Source organism: Emys orbicularis, chromosome 1 (genome assembly GCF_028017835.1).
Source record: "Emys orbicularis isolate rEmyOrb1 chromosome 1, rEmyOrb1.hap1, whole genome shotgun sequence".
Lineage (NCBI taxonomy): Eukaryota > Metazoa > Chordata > Testudines > Emydidae > Emys > Emys orbicularis.
The window spans coordinates 337130830-337148063 of NC_088683.1; the positions used below are offsets into that span (position 1 = coordinate 337130830).

Here is a 17234-nt window from a genome sequence, read left to right on the forward strand (position 1 = left end):
ATAGACACGTAAGCCATAGGAAACTTCTGAGTTGATCCAGCCAAGTGATTTTTTTTTTGTGAACAAAAGGTTCTCTTAAATTAACAATACATAAAATCAGCAAGTAACTAATTTTAGTACCTTGTATGTTTGCTGGTGTTTTATAATACTCATGATAATATAGATCTTGGAAAGAATTAAGTAAGTTTGGCCTCAATTGATTTTAGGCCTCAATCCTGCAAGCACTTCCCACACTTTAACTTTATTCACATGAGTAAGGTTAAACATGTGCAGGATTGGGGCTTTTGTTTGGCCTTCTCAAAGTTTTCATAAATCTTATGACATGAAGTTCTATTATGTGTAACTAGTGCATGCAATTTCCATTCTCAACTAAAATTCAAGGTTAAGGTAAAATTCTCCTCTCTGACCATCAATGTAGATTTCTGTTGTACATTCTGCATTTGTTTTGCAGGGAGAGCTCCCCTATGCCCATGGAAAATTCATGTGCAAAATAAGTGCAGATTATTCAATAGTGCTCTACAACAAAGATCAGATAGAAATTTTTTCCCTAAGATATTAGCTGCACGCCAGTTCAGTGCTCCAAATACACATGAATGCCATACAGGCTCTTCTTGGCAGCATCACATATCAGCACTCCATTTCTCTGTCCAAGCCACTCTCTTGTTAGGTTCAAACTAGCATTAGAGGAAGGCAGCAAAGGAGAAAGGCCACATGCCCCTAAGAAAAGTTCCAGGCTTGGGAACTGGACTACCATAAGCATGGATAACAGAAGGAGATATGGGTTGAGAGAGAGGGAAAAGTTGTGAGGAGGCAAAGAGATTTGAGGAAAGTAGGGAGAGAAACAGAGATTGAGGGAGAAATAGAGAAAGCAGTAGAAAAAAGGGAAAAAAGAAAGTTGTGTGAAAATAAAAGGGAAAAATGAAAGTGGGAGATGAAAGGGAAAAAAAGAAGGGAATAAGAAGTAAAAACAGAAAAGGAAAAAAAACCCCAAAAGGCACACAAACTTTTGAATTGGTACATTTGTATTTAATGTATTCATATTACATCTTTCCCAGGCAAGAAAAAGAGACAAAGGAGGGAGAGGCTTCAGCTGTGGTCCTAGAGGAAAAGGGCAGAAGAATCATGAGGATGAGCACAGTGCTGGGAGGAATGAGGGAAATGTAACTGCATTTTTACTTTGTTAATCGGGTACTGCATAAGTTGTTACACATATTTGTCTGTACCTCTTATTTAAGCGAGCTGAGAGTGTGCACCAGCCAGTTAGATTGCTATATATATTTATGTTCAGCTAGGGAGTTGTATGGCTAGTCGTCGACTGGCTGAAGAACACTAAATATTTTCTCTAAGACAATCAGAATGCAGCAGGTCAATAGCAGGACATTGAGTAATTCTCACATTATTGTATCATTATCCATCAAACAAAATCAATGTATCTGCATCAATCATTTGCTAAAGTAACTAGTCATAGAATCGGAATCTCCTATTTTAAAATTAACATCTTGACTTTACTTCAATATTTATTTTCCATCATTCCTCCAACAAGTAATCAGCAGCAGGAAACTATTATTCTGTGACAACCTTTGACTGACATTTTCAGTTCAACATCCCAGAAATTGATATTTACCAGTGCATCATGAGTGGGTCTCCTTCCTGCAGAGGCTACAATTTGTCTTCTCTGTTCTAAAAGAGATCTACGTTTATTTTCGCTGTTGTCGGAAATTTGCTTTCGTCTTGTAACAGGAACAGCACCTAAAATGAGAAACACAAAAAAGCAGCCAGTATGTAAAGGCATGCTAAATACAGAGGTGCAAAGATTATTGGCACTTTGATATTACAGTAGAACTTCAGAGTTATGAAGACTTCGGGAATGGAGGTTGTTCGTAACTCTGAAATGTTCGTAACTCTGAACAAAACATTATGGTTGTTCTTTCAAAAGTTTACAACTGAACATTGACTTAATACAGCTTTGAAACTACTATGCAGAAGAAAAATGCTGTTCCCTGCCCCTTTTTATTTTAAGTCTAACACACTACTGTACTGTATTTGTTTTTGTCTCTGCTTCTGCCTGATTGTGTACTTCTGGTTCCAAATGAGGTGTGTGGTTGACTGGTCAGTTTGTAACTCTGGTGTTCGTAACTCTGAGGTTCTACTGTATAGTGACTGATCCTCTATAAATACCTAAGGTTGATGAAAATATAATAGTTAGCTAACTTCTGAGTTACCTTTGTGATACAGCAATGTCTAATGACATGCCAAACAATAATTCCATTTTATAAGATAGGCAATATTTAGGAAACAACCTTAGGGCCTGACTATCCAGGGTAATCAGTGCTTCCTACTAAGGGCTGCATGGTCTCAGCTCCCATTGGATTTAATAGTAATTAAGAGAACTCAGCACATTGTAGGGGATGCTCACTAGTTCACAGAATTGAATTTACTTGACTAAGTTTCATCCCATGAGATTTTACTACCACTGCTGTACATATTAGAGCTCCTCAGCTATATTTGTTTTTGCCTTGCTAATTTATGAGTATTTGTACTCATTTTAATGTATTTAAAACAAACAAACAAAAACACTGCAGCAATTTTCTTCAGATGCATAAGCCTAAACTAGATACTATACTGCAAACTTAATTCAGTTTTCTTCAGTGTTTTAATACATTTTCAAAACTCAGCCTCTAACCTACACCTGTAGGGAAACATACGTCCGCACATGGAATTTGCAGGTGCAAATCAGGAACTTGCATACCCAAACAGATATTATATGCCATTTTGTACTTACAGTTATTTAATGTGAAAATGTGGGTTCTGCATGTGCAATTATATGTGTGCTTGACCATTTTTTGTGTACACAATTTGGTAAGGTTTTGAAAATTTGCCCCACAATGTAATGGTGCTTTTAACAGCATTTTCTCTGTCGTTTTTACTACAGTGATATCTAACAAATGAGGTCTCTTACCATTTGATGAAGAAGAGAAAAATCCATTCATTCTAGATGATTTAAAACTGGTCAGAAGGTTGCCACCATCAATAGTAACATGGGATATGTTAGCTTTAGTGGATTGCAAATTAGTGCTACAGGAATTATTGTAACGAGCATCGTAATGCCGGAAATCACCTGAAACGAAACTGAATGTAATGAAGTTGTATTCATTATATAATGAGGAACATTAAAAATTTTAAAATGCTGAATTATTAATCAAGTAATACATTTCTGAAAAACAGTGAGAGTTGGAAGTGAGCTTCTTGATCTGCACCAAGATTAGTTTCATTGGTAAGTAAGCCAAGATGTACACCTCTACCCCGATATAACGCGACCTGATATAACATGAATTCTGATATAATGCGGTAAAGCAGTGCTCCGGGGGGTGGGGGGTGGGCTGCGCACTCCGGTGGATCAAAGCAAGTTCGATATAATGCGGTTTCACCTATAACGCGGTAAGATTTTTTGGCTCCCGGGGACAGCGTTATATCGAGGTAGAGGTGTATTTAGATCTATGAAGAAACTATGGACTAAAGTTTTAGTGAGACTTACCCAACACAGTAATAGAAAATGTTAGGACTCGATCCTTCAAGATATTGAGGACTCTATCCCTATACAGCAAAGCACATATGCAAGCGTTTAACTCTGAGCATGTGAATTAGTCCCACTGACATCAGTGGTACCATTCCAGTGCTTACTGTTAAGCATATGTTTAGTGCTTTGTTGGATAAGGGCCAGAGTTCTTAGCACCATGTAGGATCAAACCCTTAGGGAATACTATGCCTTGGTCAGTAAATACACCACTTGATGCTTCCAGCTCCATTTAAAACATTTAAAGAAAGACCCTCATAGCTGATCATTTTGTTTATGGAAATGAACATTTTGCTCCTTGACTGCCCTCCCTATTTTGTTTTTCTTTAATATACAGTAGGTTGTATGTTGCAGCAAATAATATTTTTTGTTTTCTAAGCTGCTCACACACACTGCTGAACTTTAGGATATTGTTGCAACACTATATGTCACTGAAGAAGAACAGTGCAGGATTTGCTCTCTCTTGGAAAGAACTTTAGGACAAGGATTGTGTCTTCTCATATGCTTGTACAGTGCTGAGAACATTTTGGGCACTACTGTAATATAAATAATGAGTCACTAAAACCAAATTTGGGTATTTAATATAAATAATCTGACTTAAAGAATGCAATAGACATAATGAATAGATACCGAAAGAATACCACCGCTGATTTTCAAAGAAAAGGGAATGTCTCCATCTATCCCTCCAGTACATAGGTGTGTAGGGGGGGGGGGGAGACGCGGGGGAAGAGGTTTAAAATATTTGCATGTGACACGTAAAATCTGTCTCTAAAAGTTACTCTGCTCAGTTGTACGAAGACACAGAAGGGTAGGGAAACAGAAACTCTCCCCTCTCTCTTCCTGCCTCTTTCATACAAAATATATTCAAAGCACTCTGCTCTTCCCCAAAGAAGTAGTTTTTGAGAGACACAGTGTACGTACTGTAAATAAAGTGACAGGCCCAATAAGGGACATGGAAGCTCTTTATTTTAATAGAATGGGGCTCTGCACCAGCATGAGTGATCCTCAGGATGGTCACAACAGTATGGTAGGAGGCACAGAGTGGCTGCTGGTACATGAAGTGGAGTTGGTGGAGTCCTGGACTCTGCCTCTGGAAGAGGTTGCAAGGCTGGAAAACCACACAGCAGCTCAGCTGGGTGCAGTGTGGGGACTCAGGATTCCATTACTGCTCTAAGGCACAGAACTTGGCTAGAGTGCAAAGGGGTTACTGGGAAAGCATTTGTAAATATAAATTAATCAGTCTGAAACATGCTTTAAAAGTTAATTAGCAGGAAGATATGATTTATTCTCTTAAATTTTCTTGTGTATCTTTTGCTCTGTCTTGCCCCTAGTTATTTCTACAGTAATGTTCCCAGAAAACGTTTTTGTAAAACGTAATGCTTCTATAAATTCTCTCTGACACAAATATTTGCCAGCACAGTGACATATGGCTGTTAAAAATTTCTTCCACTTTCATTTCTCTATTAACATGGGCAACTTTCTTTGAAACATTCCCTGTGTTAACGAGACTGAGAGTCTTCGCAATACCAAATATTTACAGAGCAATCACTTTAAAAACATGGCAGATTTATGGCTCTTTCATGAGATCCTTTCAAAAAACATTTTCCCAGATGACAGAGTCCTGCCAGCTGATAGTGGCTGGCAGGTGGTAAGCTATAGTTTACCATGTAAAACTCACTCATTTTACTGTTAACTTGTTCTCTGCCTTCCTCCTCCCACATCTATTTGTTTCATCCACCTGTCTTTGAGGCAGGGATTTTCTTTTTATTTAATGCTTGTAATGTATCCAAGAAAATGGGGCCCTCATCTCTGACTGGGGCCTCTAGGAGATGATAGATAATGACAAAAGTAGAAACTCTTCAAACTGTTGTGTGAAAGGGTGAAAACAGTGTATGTAACTGAATGCAAGAGCCTGTTATCATTTAAAACTCCCTATTTTGAAAAAAACAAGAATGATTCTTACCCGCAGCATAATCCTTTTGAGCTAGGGCACTATGCACACCCTGCCACAAAAGATTTATTTCTTCATCAGTTGGTGTACGATCAAGATGTAGTCCATTTTCAGTACATACAGGTTTCCTTTTGGTACCGGTTATCAAGCTGTCTTGCTGGGCAATTGTCTGAATATTATTTACAGTATAATTTGTCTTTTCCAAAGGCTCACTTGGAGATACGTTGTAGGAAGGCGGGGGTGCCAATGTCACAGTGACCAAGTCAGAACTGCAAGTAATACTCTTATTATTTTCTATAGTGGTTCTATTTAAAACCTGATCTGCTGGCAAAAGGTGTCTTGCATTTACATAGTTGCCATTTGTAGTGTTGGATTGACATTTGGAAGAATTTACTGGTTGACACATAGTGTCTGCTACATTCTGATCTGTCCTGTTGCCTGGTACAGGTTTAGATGGTGGATGAGGTACAATGATTTTACCCTGAGCTTTTATAACCTTATGAACTTCACTAGCCGACTGTGGTCGGATTATAGTGCCCTTTCTATTCTTAGGTGTAAAACCTGACTGGGTTTTGGCAGATCTTGGTCTTCTGATTATCTTTGTCTTACCTTTACGCAGATTACCTTTCTGAATTTTAGAGTCACCACTAGATGCAGGGGGTTTACTTTCATCACCCTTTGATGCCATCCAAGCTTGTTTAGCAAAGTGGTAACCTGTAGATACAAAAGAACGCAGAGGCATACAGTCTCTTTCTGAGCCCCCAGCAGCAACAATTTTTGTGAATATCGGGGGATAATCCTGGTGATTTTCTGTGCAGATAGAATTTGTGGTGCAAGCAGGAATACTTCTTAAATTATTGTTAGAAGCATTGAGTTTACTTTGAACATAAGATGGCTGCAACTGTGCCTGAGATACTCCTGTGGTGGTCTTTTCTGAACACCTTTCATCGTCTTCTACTACTATTTTGTCAATTTCATCAAACCATCTGAGTTTCTTATTGGTCTTTTGATTTTCTGCATCTTTCCCTTTTATTTTTGCCAATTCTAGACTGTCTCTGATAGATGATGCAGTTTGATTCCCAAAGCTGATCCTTCGGTTCAAAACCACTGCTTTGAAACAATAATTTTCATATTTAGATTCTTTCTTTAAAATGCTTTTGGGCAATTTCACTCCCTTTCGCTCATGCATGTTATTTCTCAGGTATCTGTGATGTTCAGACAAGTCACAATTAAACTTTGTATTAGACAAAGGTGACATGGCTTCAGCCACATTTCCCTTTTCTTCTTTTTTGTCCTCTTCTTGATCAGTGTTGCACAAAATGGAAGCATTAGATGTGTCTTGAAATAAAGCTGATCCCCGATTAATACCATTAAATTTTTTTATGTTTTCATCTTTTGTTTCTGACAAATTGTCTAGATTATCAGTACATGGCACTGTATTTGTATTTTTGCCCTTTTGTAAAGGATTAGATGAGAAAGTACTGTTGTGAACACCAGTTGAACTCCACTGTTTTGGAGGTAAGATTACAGGTGTTGCCATAGGCTGATTTGAGGTTTGTACTGATGAGGTGGTTCTTCTCTGTTGAGTCAGTTCAGAACTCTGCTCCTGTATAGAATCTAGAACTCTTTCTCTTGGAGTAGGATCAGAGGTGGCCCAGGCTTTGCTGGATTTGAACACAGGGCTATCAATGGCTAATGAACTCTCTCTACTAACCATTCCAGAAGATGGAACTTTCAACATAGTGTTTTTTTCCTCTTTCCTATTTTGCAGAAAAGTACACGGACTGTTTACAAAGGTTATTTGATTATCAGAAGTACATATGTCTGTTGTTCTTTTTTCTGTTCCACTAAGAACAAATGATTTCTGTTTTGGATTGTGTACATTTTCAGCAGGAATTAGAACATTTTGTTTAGCTAAAGTGTCATGAAAAGGAGTGTTTGGCTGGCTATTTGGGGTATCTAAATTTATCAGCCAATTATTTACATGCTGATTTTTAGAAAAAGTTAGTTCAGGTGTATCAAGGAAGCTCTTATTCGTAGACTGTGATTTTTGTGAATTGTAGGGTACAGAGTCGTCCCACTGTGTAGTCAAAGATGTTTCACTGGGTGTTGTATAATTTTCATTTTGTTCTCCTGCCTCAAGGCTGTCCAGGCTTGACGGGCTGTCATAATTCGTTATTTGGTTGACTTCTTGGTGAAAATTCTGAAACAGAAGTAAAACAGGACTTGTTACAGTCATAATATGCTACTGTATTGATTAGTACAGTTTTGTTCTTTATATTAATTAAAGCTTAGGTTAAAATCAGATAAACACTACTATACTTTCAGTAGAGTAATGGAAGTTATTTTCACTCTTATGTTCACAGCATCAATTGCCTTGAAGTATTCTCATTCAAGTCAATTGATATCTGGGCATTTATTACAAAAGAAAAGAATGAACTTTTGAGATCACATTCTAAGGAAACAGATGTATAATTCAAGGATTTTATTTCTGTGTTTTTATATCAGTTCTTCAAGAGCAAAATTAAAAAATATATTGGTGTATTCATGGATCTATTGCTACTGTCTAATCCTCAACACTTCCCTGGTGCTAAGACACAAGGAGCATCCTGGAGATCTGGGCTTTATGGCATTCAAGGGACAATACACATCGGTTTCCTAAATCCTGCTGCCATCCATGCAGTGAAATCACAATAGTTCTGCTGTGGTCAGGGACATCTACATCTGTGGGGTTGTGGGACTTCAAAATATTTAGTCTCTTGCACTGAACTGATCTCATTTTGTGTGACCCACAAATTACATTACTTTCCGACAAGACGGTTACTGTCAGCACTAAGCACCAACAATTAGGCGTTTTTATTTTTTAAGATATTTTACAGTCAATACATGGTGAGAAATGCAGCTCCCATGTGAACTTTCAAACTGGTCCACTTAATAAAACAGATGATGTTATATTAAATATTCAAGCCCTGACTCGCCACCATGTCCAAGAACTATGCTGCCCCTGACAACTTTCACCTGGTACAGTGTTCCCCTATATGAAGGGAATGCTCTACTTGCAATCTTCATTTAGTGGACAGGAGAATCCAATAATCTTTTTTTTTTTTTTTTTACAGTTTGCAATGAAATTCACCTTAAAAGTTTATTGCTAATACCAAATATCTGATGGTAAAAACCCTCATCACTTCTAATCCTCTGTAATTTTATGATATCTGCAGAGGTAGATAATTGGATTGTGACTTAGGAACCATATCAGAAAAAAGCATAGCTTCTAACTTTTAGTATACTGTACTGTATTTATGAGGAAATTGTTACTTAAGCTACCTTTCCATCCCCTTTACACTTCTGGAACCGCACAAAGAAGATGGAGTGAGGCCATGGCTATAACTCAAACTGGAATTTGTCCATAATATTGGAATGAATATCCTTATCCTTATGCAAAGTGTCATGAGAACTTTTCTCAATACTAGCGGTTAGAACGCAACCACCTATGATCTTATACAACATTCATCACAAGAGTATCTTAACACATAACACATTTTAAAAGAAATACCTTGGATCTTGATTTCTTTCTTTTTGTCTCTCAGGAGAAAGGAAATTAGATCACATCCAAAAGCATACAGTAGTGCAGTGCCATCCACTTCCCCAAAACACCTTAGTGAGACACTAATACAGTAATATTTCAGAGGAAGGAGTGGCACCTACTCAATCATCAAAGTCATCTCTTTCAATACCTAGGTGTTCGGTGGATGTCTTTCATTTCAGTACTGCCCAAGCCTGAACATACATAATTTATGATATCTAATGGGATCATTACACAAGGTAGTATGTCTGAAACTGTACACAAACAATGAAAGAAAAATTGCATTCTTTTTGTTATAGTCGTAATGCCCTGCTTCAACACTGTAGACTAGACAATTGATTTCAGAATCTAACGTGAATTAAATTTAGGGTTGCCAACTTTCTAATTGCAGAAAACCAAACACTCTTGCCCCGCCCTTTTGCCCCTTCCCCGAGGCCCCGCCCCTTCTTTGAGATCCCACTCCCCCGCTCACTCCATCCCCCCTTTCTCCGTCACTCGCTCTCACCCACTCACCCTCAATCACTCGCTCATTTTTACTGAGCTGGGGCAGGGGACTGGGGTGTAGGAGGGGGTGAGGGTTCCAGGATGGGGAAGGGCTCCAGGTTGGGGGGTGGGGCTGAGGGGTTCAGGGTGTGGGAGGGGGCTCTGGGCTGGGACGGGGTTGGGGTGTGGGAGGGGGTGCAGCTCCGGGAGGGAGTTTGGGTGCAGGAGGGAGCTCAGGACTTGGTCGGGGGGTTGGGATGTGGAAGGGGGTGAGGGGTGCAGGTTCTGGGTGGCGCTTACCTCAGGCGGCTACCGAGAAGCAGCAACATGTCCCTCCAGCTCCTAGGGGGAGGGGCAACCAGGGGACTCTGCGCACCGTCCCCACCTGCAGGCGCCGTCCCCGCAGCTCCCCTTGACCGCGGTTCCCGGCCAATGGGAGCTGCGGAGCCGGCACTCGGAGTGGGAGCAGCGTGCGGAGCCCCATGGTCATCCCTCTGCCTAGAAGCCGGAAGGATATGCTGGCCACTTCCGGGAGCGGGGCAGGGAGCCTGCCAGCTCCGCTGCGCCGGCAGTGCAGCCAACCAGTCTTTTAATGGCTCGGTCAGCGGTGCTGACCGGAGCCACCAGGGTCCCTTTTCGACTGGGTTTTCCGGTAGAAAACAGGATACCTGGCAACCCTAATTACATTCTGGTGAAAAAATAGTAGGAGATGCATTAAGAATAATAGTGCGAGCACTAGTTTTTTTTTTTGTCTTGTAACTTTAAAGGGAAACATTTGCAAATTGCAAGAAACAGGACTAACTGAGGTAAGAATTTATATCTCCTTTAACAATTATGTTGAAAGAGTTGAATTTCTGAAGGCTTATTAAGGAAACCACAAAAAAAATCTGTTAATAAATAAGCACATCTTTTCCCATCAGAATGCTATTTAATTTAATATTAATGTTATTGTTAAACTACAATATTGCATATTTTAAAGTTGTTCAATGATTTTCAATTGCAAAATAAAAAATTTAGAGAGCTCTTTTGATACAAAAGTATCTTGAAAGACTTTTTATGGTTGAATTAAATCTTATCTTGCACTAAATGTTCAGATGCTGGTGCAGGCTTATATTATAGTTATGATCTAAGATAAAGAAACCAAATACAAGAACAAAGAACCAAGTGTAGGCAAAGATCCCTTTAGGGAACATTTTCAAAGTAAGACTATGCAAGCTGGTGTCTTTCTAGTAAAACAGAATATATAGAGCTTTGTTAGTTACTTATTAACCTTTCCTTTTAGCCAAATTATATTTTAACCTCTATTTGAGCTTCACAGCTGAAGAAAGAAGGGAAAAAAAGGGGAAAAAGGGGAAAAAATTCCTCTCTAAATTTTCTACATAAGACCACATCTTGGGACTAGCTGTAGTGTTTCCAGCTGGGAAAAATGTGCAACAAGAAATCAAGGACCTTATTCTCATTTATACCTGGTCTCCACCTAAAGTTGCACCATATTAAGTAAAGGTGTATTTCTAAACTGATTTAGTTAAACTGAGGCAGAACTTTGTGTGGACACTATTATATCAGAGTAAACTTGGCTTACATCAATTTAGTTGCATTTGTAAATTTATAAGTTGCAAGCTAAGCTGCTAGACGCGGTTTTAAACTGATACAAGTGTGCCCATACAGAGGTTTGCCTGAAAACTTCAAACAGGAGTTGCTATTGTGTTTATATGTATGAATTCTTTTCTCCTACCCCGCAGAATAATTCCTTATAAAGATCATCCATGTAATCCCAGTCAAATCAATCCCCAAGAGACAATTTAGTAGCTAAATAAGTTGAGGCTTTCTGATTTACAGACAGAAAATTTTACTTAGTTCAGCCTTGCAAAAGCATCATGAAAATTTACCAGCCCAGGCACAACTTCTATTTGTCTACCTTACCCATCAAAATATATTATTCACTCAAGCAAGAAAAATTCTGCAAGTGTGACTTACATTTAGACAAATGAAAGTATTATGTATCTTATAATAGAAGAGATTCTCACAACTTTTCTATTAAAAATGTACACAATACTTTATTTACATAGCATCATAGAAATAGTTAACATTATTGTCCACTGTTTTTGTTCCCGCTCAGATGGTCATATTACAGTACACATTAATTAGGAATGGAAAACACCTACTAGTTCATTTTCTGCAATGCAGGTTCTCCTAATAGAGGATGTACTATGTGTAAATCTCATGTGCATCTAATTGTATGGGTGACAATTTTCACACTGGCACTGTTTTGATAGTATTTAGATGAGCACAGGGTATGAAATGTTTAGAAAATGTTGCCTTTGATTAGCTAACATTTTAAAATCAAATTTAAAAAGGCACTAGGTCTGGTAGGCATTAAGGTAGACAGGCCTAGATTCTCCAGTCAGCCAAGTTCATTTTGTGCCATATAAGTGGACCAAAGTGAACCTGAAATAGCTGGAGATTTTCATTGGAAAATTCCACTGCACAGGAGGAATAGCCACATAAAGATGCTCGTATGCCAGAAACTCTCTCTCTCCCTCAACATAAGAGAAGGGAGGAGTCTGTCAGGAGTAGACTGGGGGCATGGCAGGGTGTGTGTGGCAGAGTGAGGGTCTGCTATGTCTGACTGCCTATTGGGGTAAGGTCCTTAAGGGAACATTTCATCAATGGTGTAATTTAAAGCTGCCCACCTGCAGCTGTAACTTGTGCTGAAGCTGGCCTCTGCCTTCCCTCTTTCACTGCACCCAAGCACAGATTGGGTGCAGTGGAGAATTAAGCTCTCCATATTAAACTATTTGTTCTGTTGCTCGTTCTGTTACATTAAGGCTTGGTCCTGCATAGACCATGTGCAGAGATTGCTTATGTAAGTGCAAAGTAAAAAGCAATAAGCAAGTCAGGGAATCCAAAGGAATCTGAACCTCTATTAACTGAGAGTTTTGTTGCACAACTACCAAGTTACACCTCCAAAGAAGAGGCAAATACATTTAAGCATCTCATTACACGAGGACAGCACTTTAGCCCTTGATTCCTATGACATGATCATTCTCTGCCCATGGTCTTCCCTGTCCATACAATGTGCATTGCAAATAAGGGAAGAAGTAAAGGCGATCTGGGGCTTACTGCTAACAGCAGTGAAGACTGTGTGTAGCATTTAATACTAGTTGCTTCCTTGTGAAGCCTCTACTTGCATTTGTTTTGTGGGCTTCTGTCAAGGCTGTATCCCCACTTTGAACTTTAGGGTACAAGTGTGGGGGCCTGCATGAGGACTTCTAAGCTTAACTACCAGCTTAGATCTGGTCCGCTGCCACCATTCCCACAAGCTAATTCCCTTCCCTGGGAAGCTTTGAGAAACCTTTCACCAATTCCCTGGTGAATACAGATCCAAACCCCTTGGATCTTAAAACAAGGAGAAATTGACCCTTCCCCCCTCCTTCCTTTCACCAACTCCTGGTGAATACAGATCCAACTCCCTTGGATCTAAAAACAAGGAAAAATCTTAAAAAGAAGACTTTTAATTAAAGAAAAAGGTAAAAATCATCTCTGTAAAATCAGTATGGAAAATAACTTTACAGGGTAATCAAACTTAAAGAGCTCAGAGGACCCCCCCTCTAGTCTCAGGTTCAAAGTACTGCAAACAAAGATAAACACTCTAGTAAAAGGTACATTTACAAGTTGAGAAAACAAAGTAAAACTAAGACGCCTTGCCTGGCTCTTTACTTACAAGTTTGAAATATGAGAGACTTGTTTAGAAAGATGGGGAGAACCTGGATTGATGTCTGGTCCCTCTCAGTCCCAAGAGCGAACGAACCCTTAAACAAAGAGCACAAACAAAAGCCTTTCCCCCCACAAGATTTGAAAGTATCTTGTCCCCTTATTGGGCCTTTGGGTCAGGTGTCAGCCAGGTTACCCGAGCTTCTTAACCCTTTACAGGTAAAAGGATTTTGGAGTCTCTGGCCAGGAGGGATTTTATAGTACTGTACACAGGAGAGCTGTTACCCTTCCCTTTATAGTTATGACACGCCCCCCAAATCACAGATAGTGTTGGACGTCCGGTTCCACACTGGCTGTGATTTCTTCCTGGAGCTCTAGGAGCAAACAGAGTTAATAAGACACATGTACCTTTAGACATACTACTGATTATATAAAAACTAACAATATGTTCCAGTCCAAGAACAATTTTTAACCAGTTGACTCTGGGAAACTTTCCCGGGAGAGTGCATCAGCCACTTTATTAGAAGCTCCTGAAATGTGTTGTATTTCAAAATCAAAATCTTGGAGAGCTAAACTCCACCGAAGAAGTTTTTTGTTATTCCCCTTGGCGGTATGAAGCCACTGTAGCGCAGCATGGTCTGTTTGTAGTTGGAAACGCCGTCCCCAAACATATGGGCGTAGCTTTTCCAGCGCGTACACAATGGCGTAGCATTCCTTTTCGCTGATTGACCAGTGGCTTTCCCTCTCAGACAGTTTCTTGCTGAGAAACACGACAGGATGGAATTCTTGATCCAGTCCTTCCTGCATTAAAACTGCTCCCACGCCTCGCTCGGACGCATCTGTGGTTACTAGGAACGGTTTGTCAAAGTCTGGGGCCCTTAGCACGGGGTCAGACATGAGTGTTGCCTTAAGCTGGTTAAAGGCCTTTTGACACTCATCAGTCCACTGAACTGCATTTGGCTGTTTCTTTCTGGTTAGGTCTGTCAGCGGGGCGGCGATTTGGCTGTAGTGTGGTACAAATCGCCTATAATATCCGGCCAAGCCTAAGAAGGATTGGACCTGTTTCTTTGACCTTGGAACCGGCCACTTTTGGATAGCATCCACTTTGGCCTGTAGGGGATTTATAGTTCCTTGACCCACCTGGTGCCCCAGGTACGTCACTCTGTTTTGGCCTATTTGACACTTTTTAGCCTTAACAGTTAGTCCTGCCTGCCGGATGCGCTCGAAGACTTTTTCCAGGTGCTCCAGGTGTTCTGTCCATGAATCAGAAAAAATGGCCACATCATCGAGGTAGGCAACTGCAGATTCTCCCAATCCCGCTAGGAGACCATCTACAAGTCTTTGGAAGGTGGCGGGTGCATTTCGCAACCCGAAAGGGAGTACATTGAATTCATACACCCCTGCCTGTGTGACGAAGGCTGACCTTTCCTTAGCGGGTTCATCTAGTGGTACTTGCCAGTACCCTTTTGTTAAGTCTAAAGTAGAGATGAATTGGGCATGTCCCAATTTTTCCAATAGCTCATCTGTGCGTGGCATTGGATAGTTGTCAGGACGTTACAGCATTTAGCTTACGGTAGTCCACGCAAAAGCGTATTTCCCCATCTGGTTTGGGAACTAGAACCACTGGAGATGCCCATGCACTATTAGAGGGGCGGATTATACCCATCTGTAGCATGTCCTGGATCTCCCTTTGTATAGCAGTTTGGGCATGAGGTGACTCCCGGTAGGGTGGGGTTCTAATTGGGTGAGCATTACCTGTGTCAATGGAGTGGTATGCCCGTTCGGTCCGTCCTGGAGTGGCTGAGAAAATTGGTGCAAAGCTTGTGCACAGCTCCTTGATCTGCTGTCGCTGCAGACGTCCAAGGGTCGTGGAGAGGTTCACCTCTTCCACGCCACCATCCTTTTTTCCTTCGTAGTAGACACCTTCAGGCCACTCCGCGTCATCTGTTTCCTGGGCTGTAAACTGGCAAACGTTTAATTCTCTGGAATAAAAGGGCTTAAGAGAATTAACATGGTATACCTTAGGCTTTATGTTGGAGGTGGGGGAGGCTATGAGATAGTTAACAGCTCCTAGGCGCTCCTGGACCGTGAATGGTCCTTCCCACGACGCTTCCATTTTATGGGCCTGGAGCGCCTAAGACCATGACTTGGTCTCCTACTTTGAAGGACCGTTCTCTGGAATGTTTATCATACCAGGCCTTTTGCTCTTCCTGAGCATCCTTTAGGTTTTCTTTAGCAAGGGCTAAAGAGTGTCGGAAGGTGCTTTGTAGGTTGCTTACAAAGTCCAGAATGTTAGTTCCTGGAGAAGGCATAAACCCCTCCCATTGCTGCTTCACCAACTGTAATGGCCCCTTAACCTCGCGGCCATACACAAGTTCAAATGGTGAAAACCCTAAACTGGGATGTCGTACAGCCCTGTAGGCAAAAAGCAACTGCTGCAACACTAGGTCCCAATCATTGGAGTGTTCATTTACGAATTTACGTATCATGGCCCCCAAAGTTCCATTAAACCTCTCCACCAGACCATTGGTTTGATGGTGATGAGGGGTGGCAACCAAGTGATTCACCCCATGAGCTTCCCACAGGTTTTTCATGGTCCCTGCCAGGAAATTAGTTCCCGAATCTGTAAGGATGTCGGAGGGCCACCCTACCCTGGCAAAAATGTCGGCTAATGCCTGGCACACACTTTTAGCCCTGGTGTTGCTTAAGGGTACAGCTTCCGGCCATCGGGTAGCAAAATCCATGAAAGTCAGTACGTACTGCTTTCCTCTGGGTGTCTTCTTTGGGAAAGGACCCAGAATATCCACAGCTACTCGCTGAAATGGGACCTCAATTATGGGTAGTGGCTGGAGAGGGGCTTTAACCTGGTCTTGGGGCTTTCCCACTCATTGGCACACCTCACAAGACTGGACATAATTAGCAATGTCCTTGCCCATTCCCTCCCAGTGGAAGGACTTCCCCAACCGGTCTTTGGTTCTGTTCACCCCAGAATGGCCACTGGGATGATCATGGGCTAAGCTCAAGAGCTTTACCCGATACTTAGTGGGAACTACCAACTGTCTTTGAGGATGCCAGTCTTCCTGGTGCCCACCAGAAAGAGTCTCCTTGTATAAAAGTCCTTGTTCTACAACAAACCGGGATCGGTTAGAAGAGCTGAGAGGCGGTGGGGTGCTCCGTGCCGCCGCCCAAGCTTTCTGAAGGCTGTCATCTGCTTCCTGCTTGGCCTGGAACTGTTCCCTTGATGCTGGAGACATCAGTTCCTCCTTGGACTGTGGACTGGGGCTTGGCCCCTCTGGAAGCGATGCAGGTGCTGGGGCTGTTTCCATTGACTGTGAACCGCTGTCCGCTGGTGCAATATGTGGTATTTCAGGCTCTGGCTGAGCCTCTTGGGTAGGGTTATCTGCTGCTTCCGCCAGGTCAGGCTCACTGGTGCCCTCTGGCATTGGAGTTGTAGACGGGTTTGCGAGCGGTGGACTCAGTGCTGGCAATGGTTCTGGTGCTGGTTGCGTTGCCAGTTCTGGTTCTGGGACTGGCTTTGGCTGGGTCTCTGGGATTGGATCCACTACGGCTGTTGCAGTCGTTGGCAGGGGATCCGGTTCCACCACCTTTGTTTGGGTCTCTGGTAACACAGACGGGGCCCTGGTGGACGGCTCAGGAACAGGGATGGGGGTGAAAGCTTGCTTAGCCTGGCTGCGGGTGACTATTCCCACCCTCTTGGCTAGCTTCACATGGTTGGCCAAGTCTTCCCCCAGCAGCATGGGGATGGGATAATTGTCATAGACTGCAAAAGTCCACATTCCTGACCAGCCCTTGTACTGGACATGCAACTTGGCTGTAGGCAAGGTTACAGACTGTGACACGAAGGGTTGAATTGTCACTGGAGCCTCCGGGTTGATGAGTTTGGGGTCCACTAGGGATTGGTGGATAGT

At 41.6% G+C, this 17234-nt stretch overlaps 1 protein-coding gene across 1 annotated transcript in view; it reads right to left on the reverse strand.

The window, feature by feature from the left end:
• Positions 1 to 17234, reverse strand: part of CEP126 (centrosomal protein 126) — a 65872-nt gene that overhangs the window by 7971 nt on the left and 40667 nt on the right. Inside the window, exons 6-8 of the mRNA XM_065423737.1 lie at positions 5538 to 7728; positions 2960 to 3118; positions 1625 to 1749 (exon numbers count right to left, since the gene is read on the reverse strand). Coding sequence (XP_065279809.1) covers positions 1625 to 1749; positions 2960 to 3118; positions 5538 to 7728 — 2475 coding nt within the window. The remainder of the gene's footprint in view (positions 1 to 1624; positions 1750 to 2959; positions 3119 to 5537; positions 7729 to 17234) is intronic.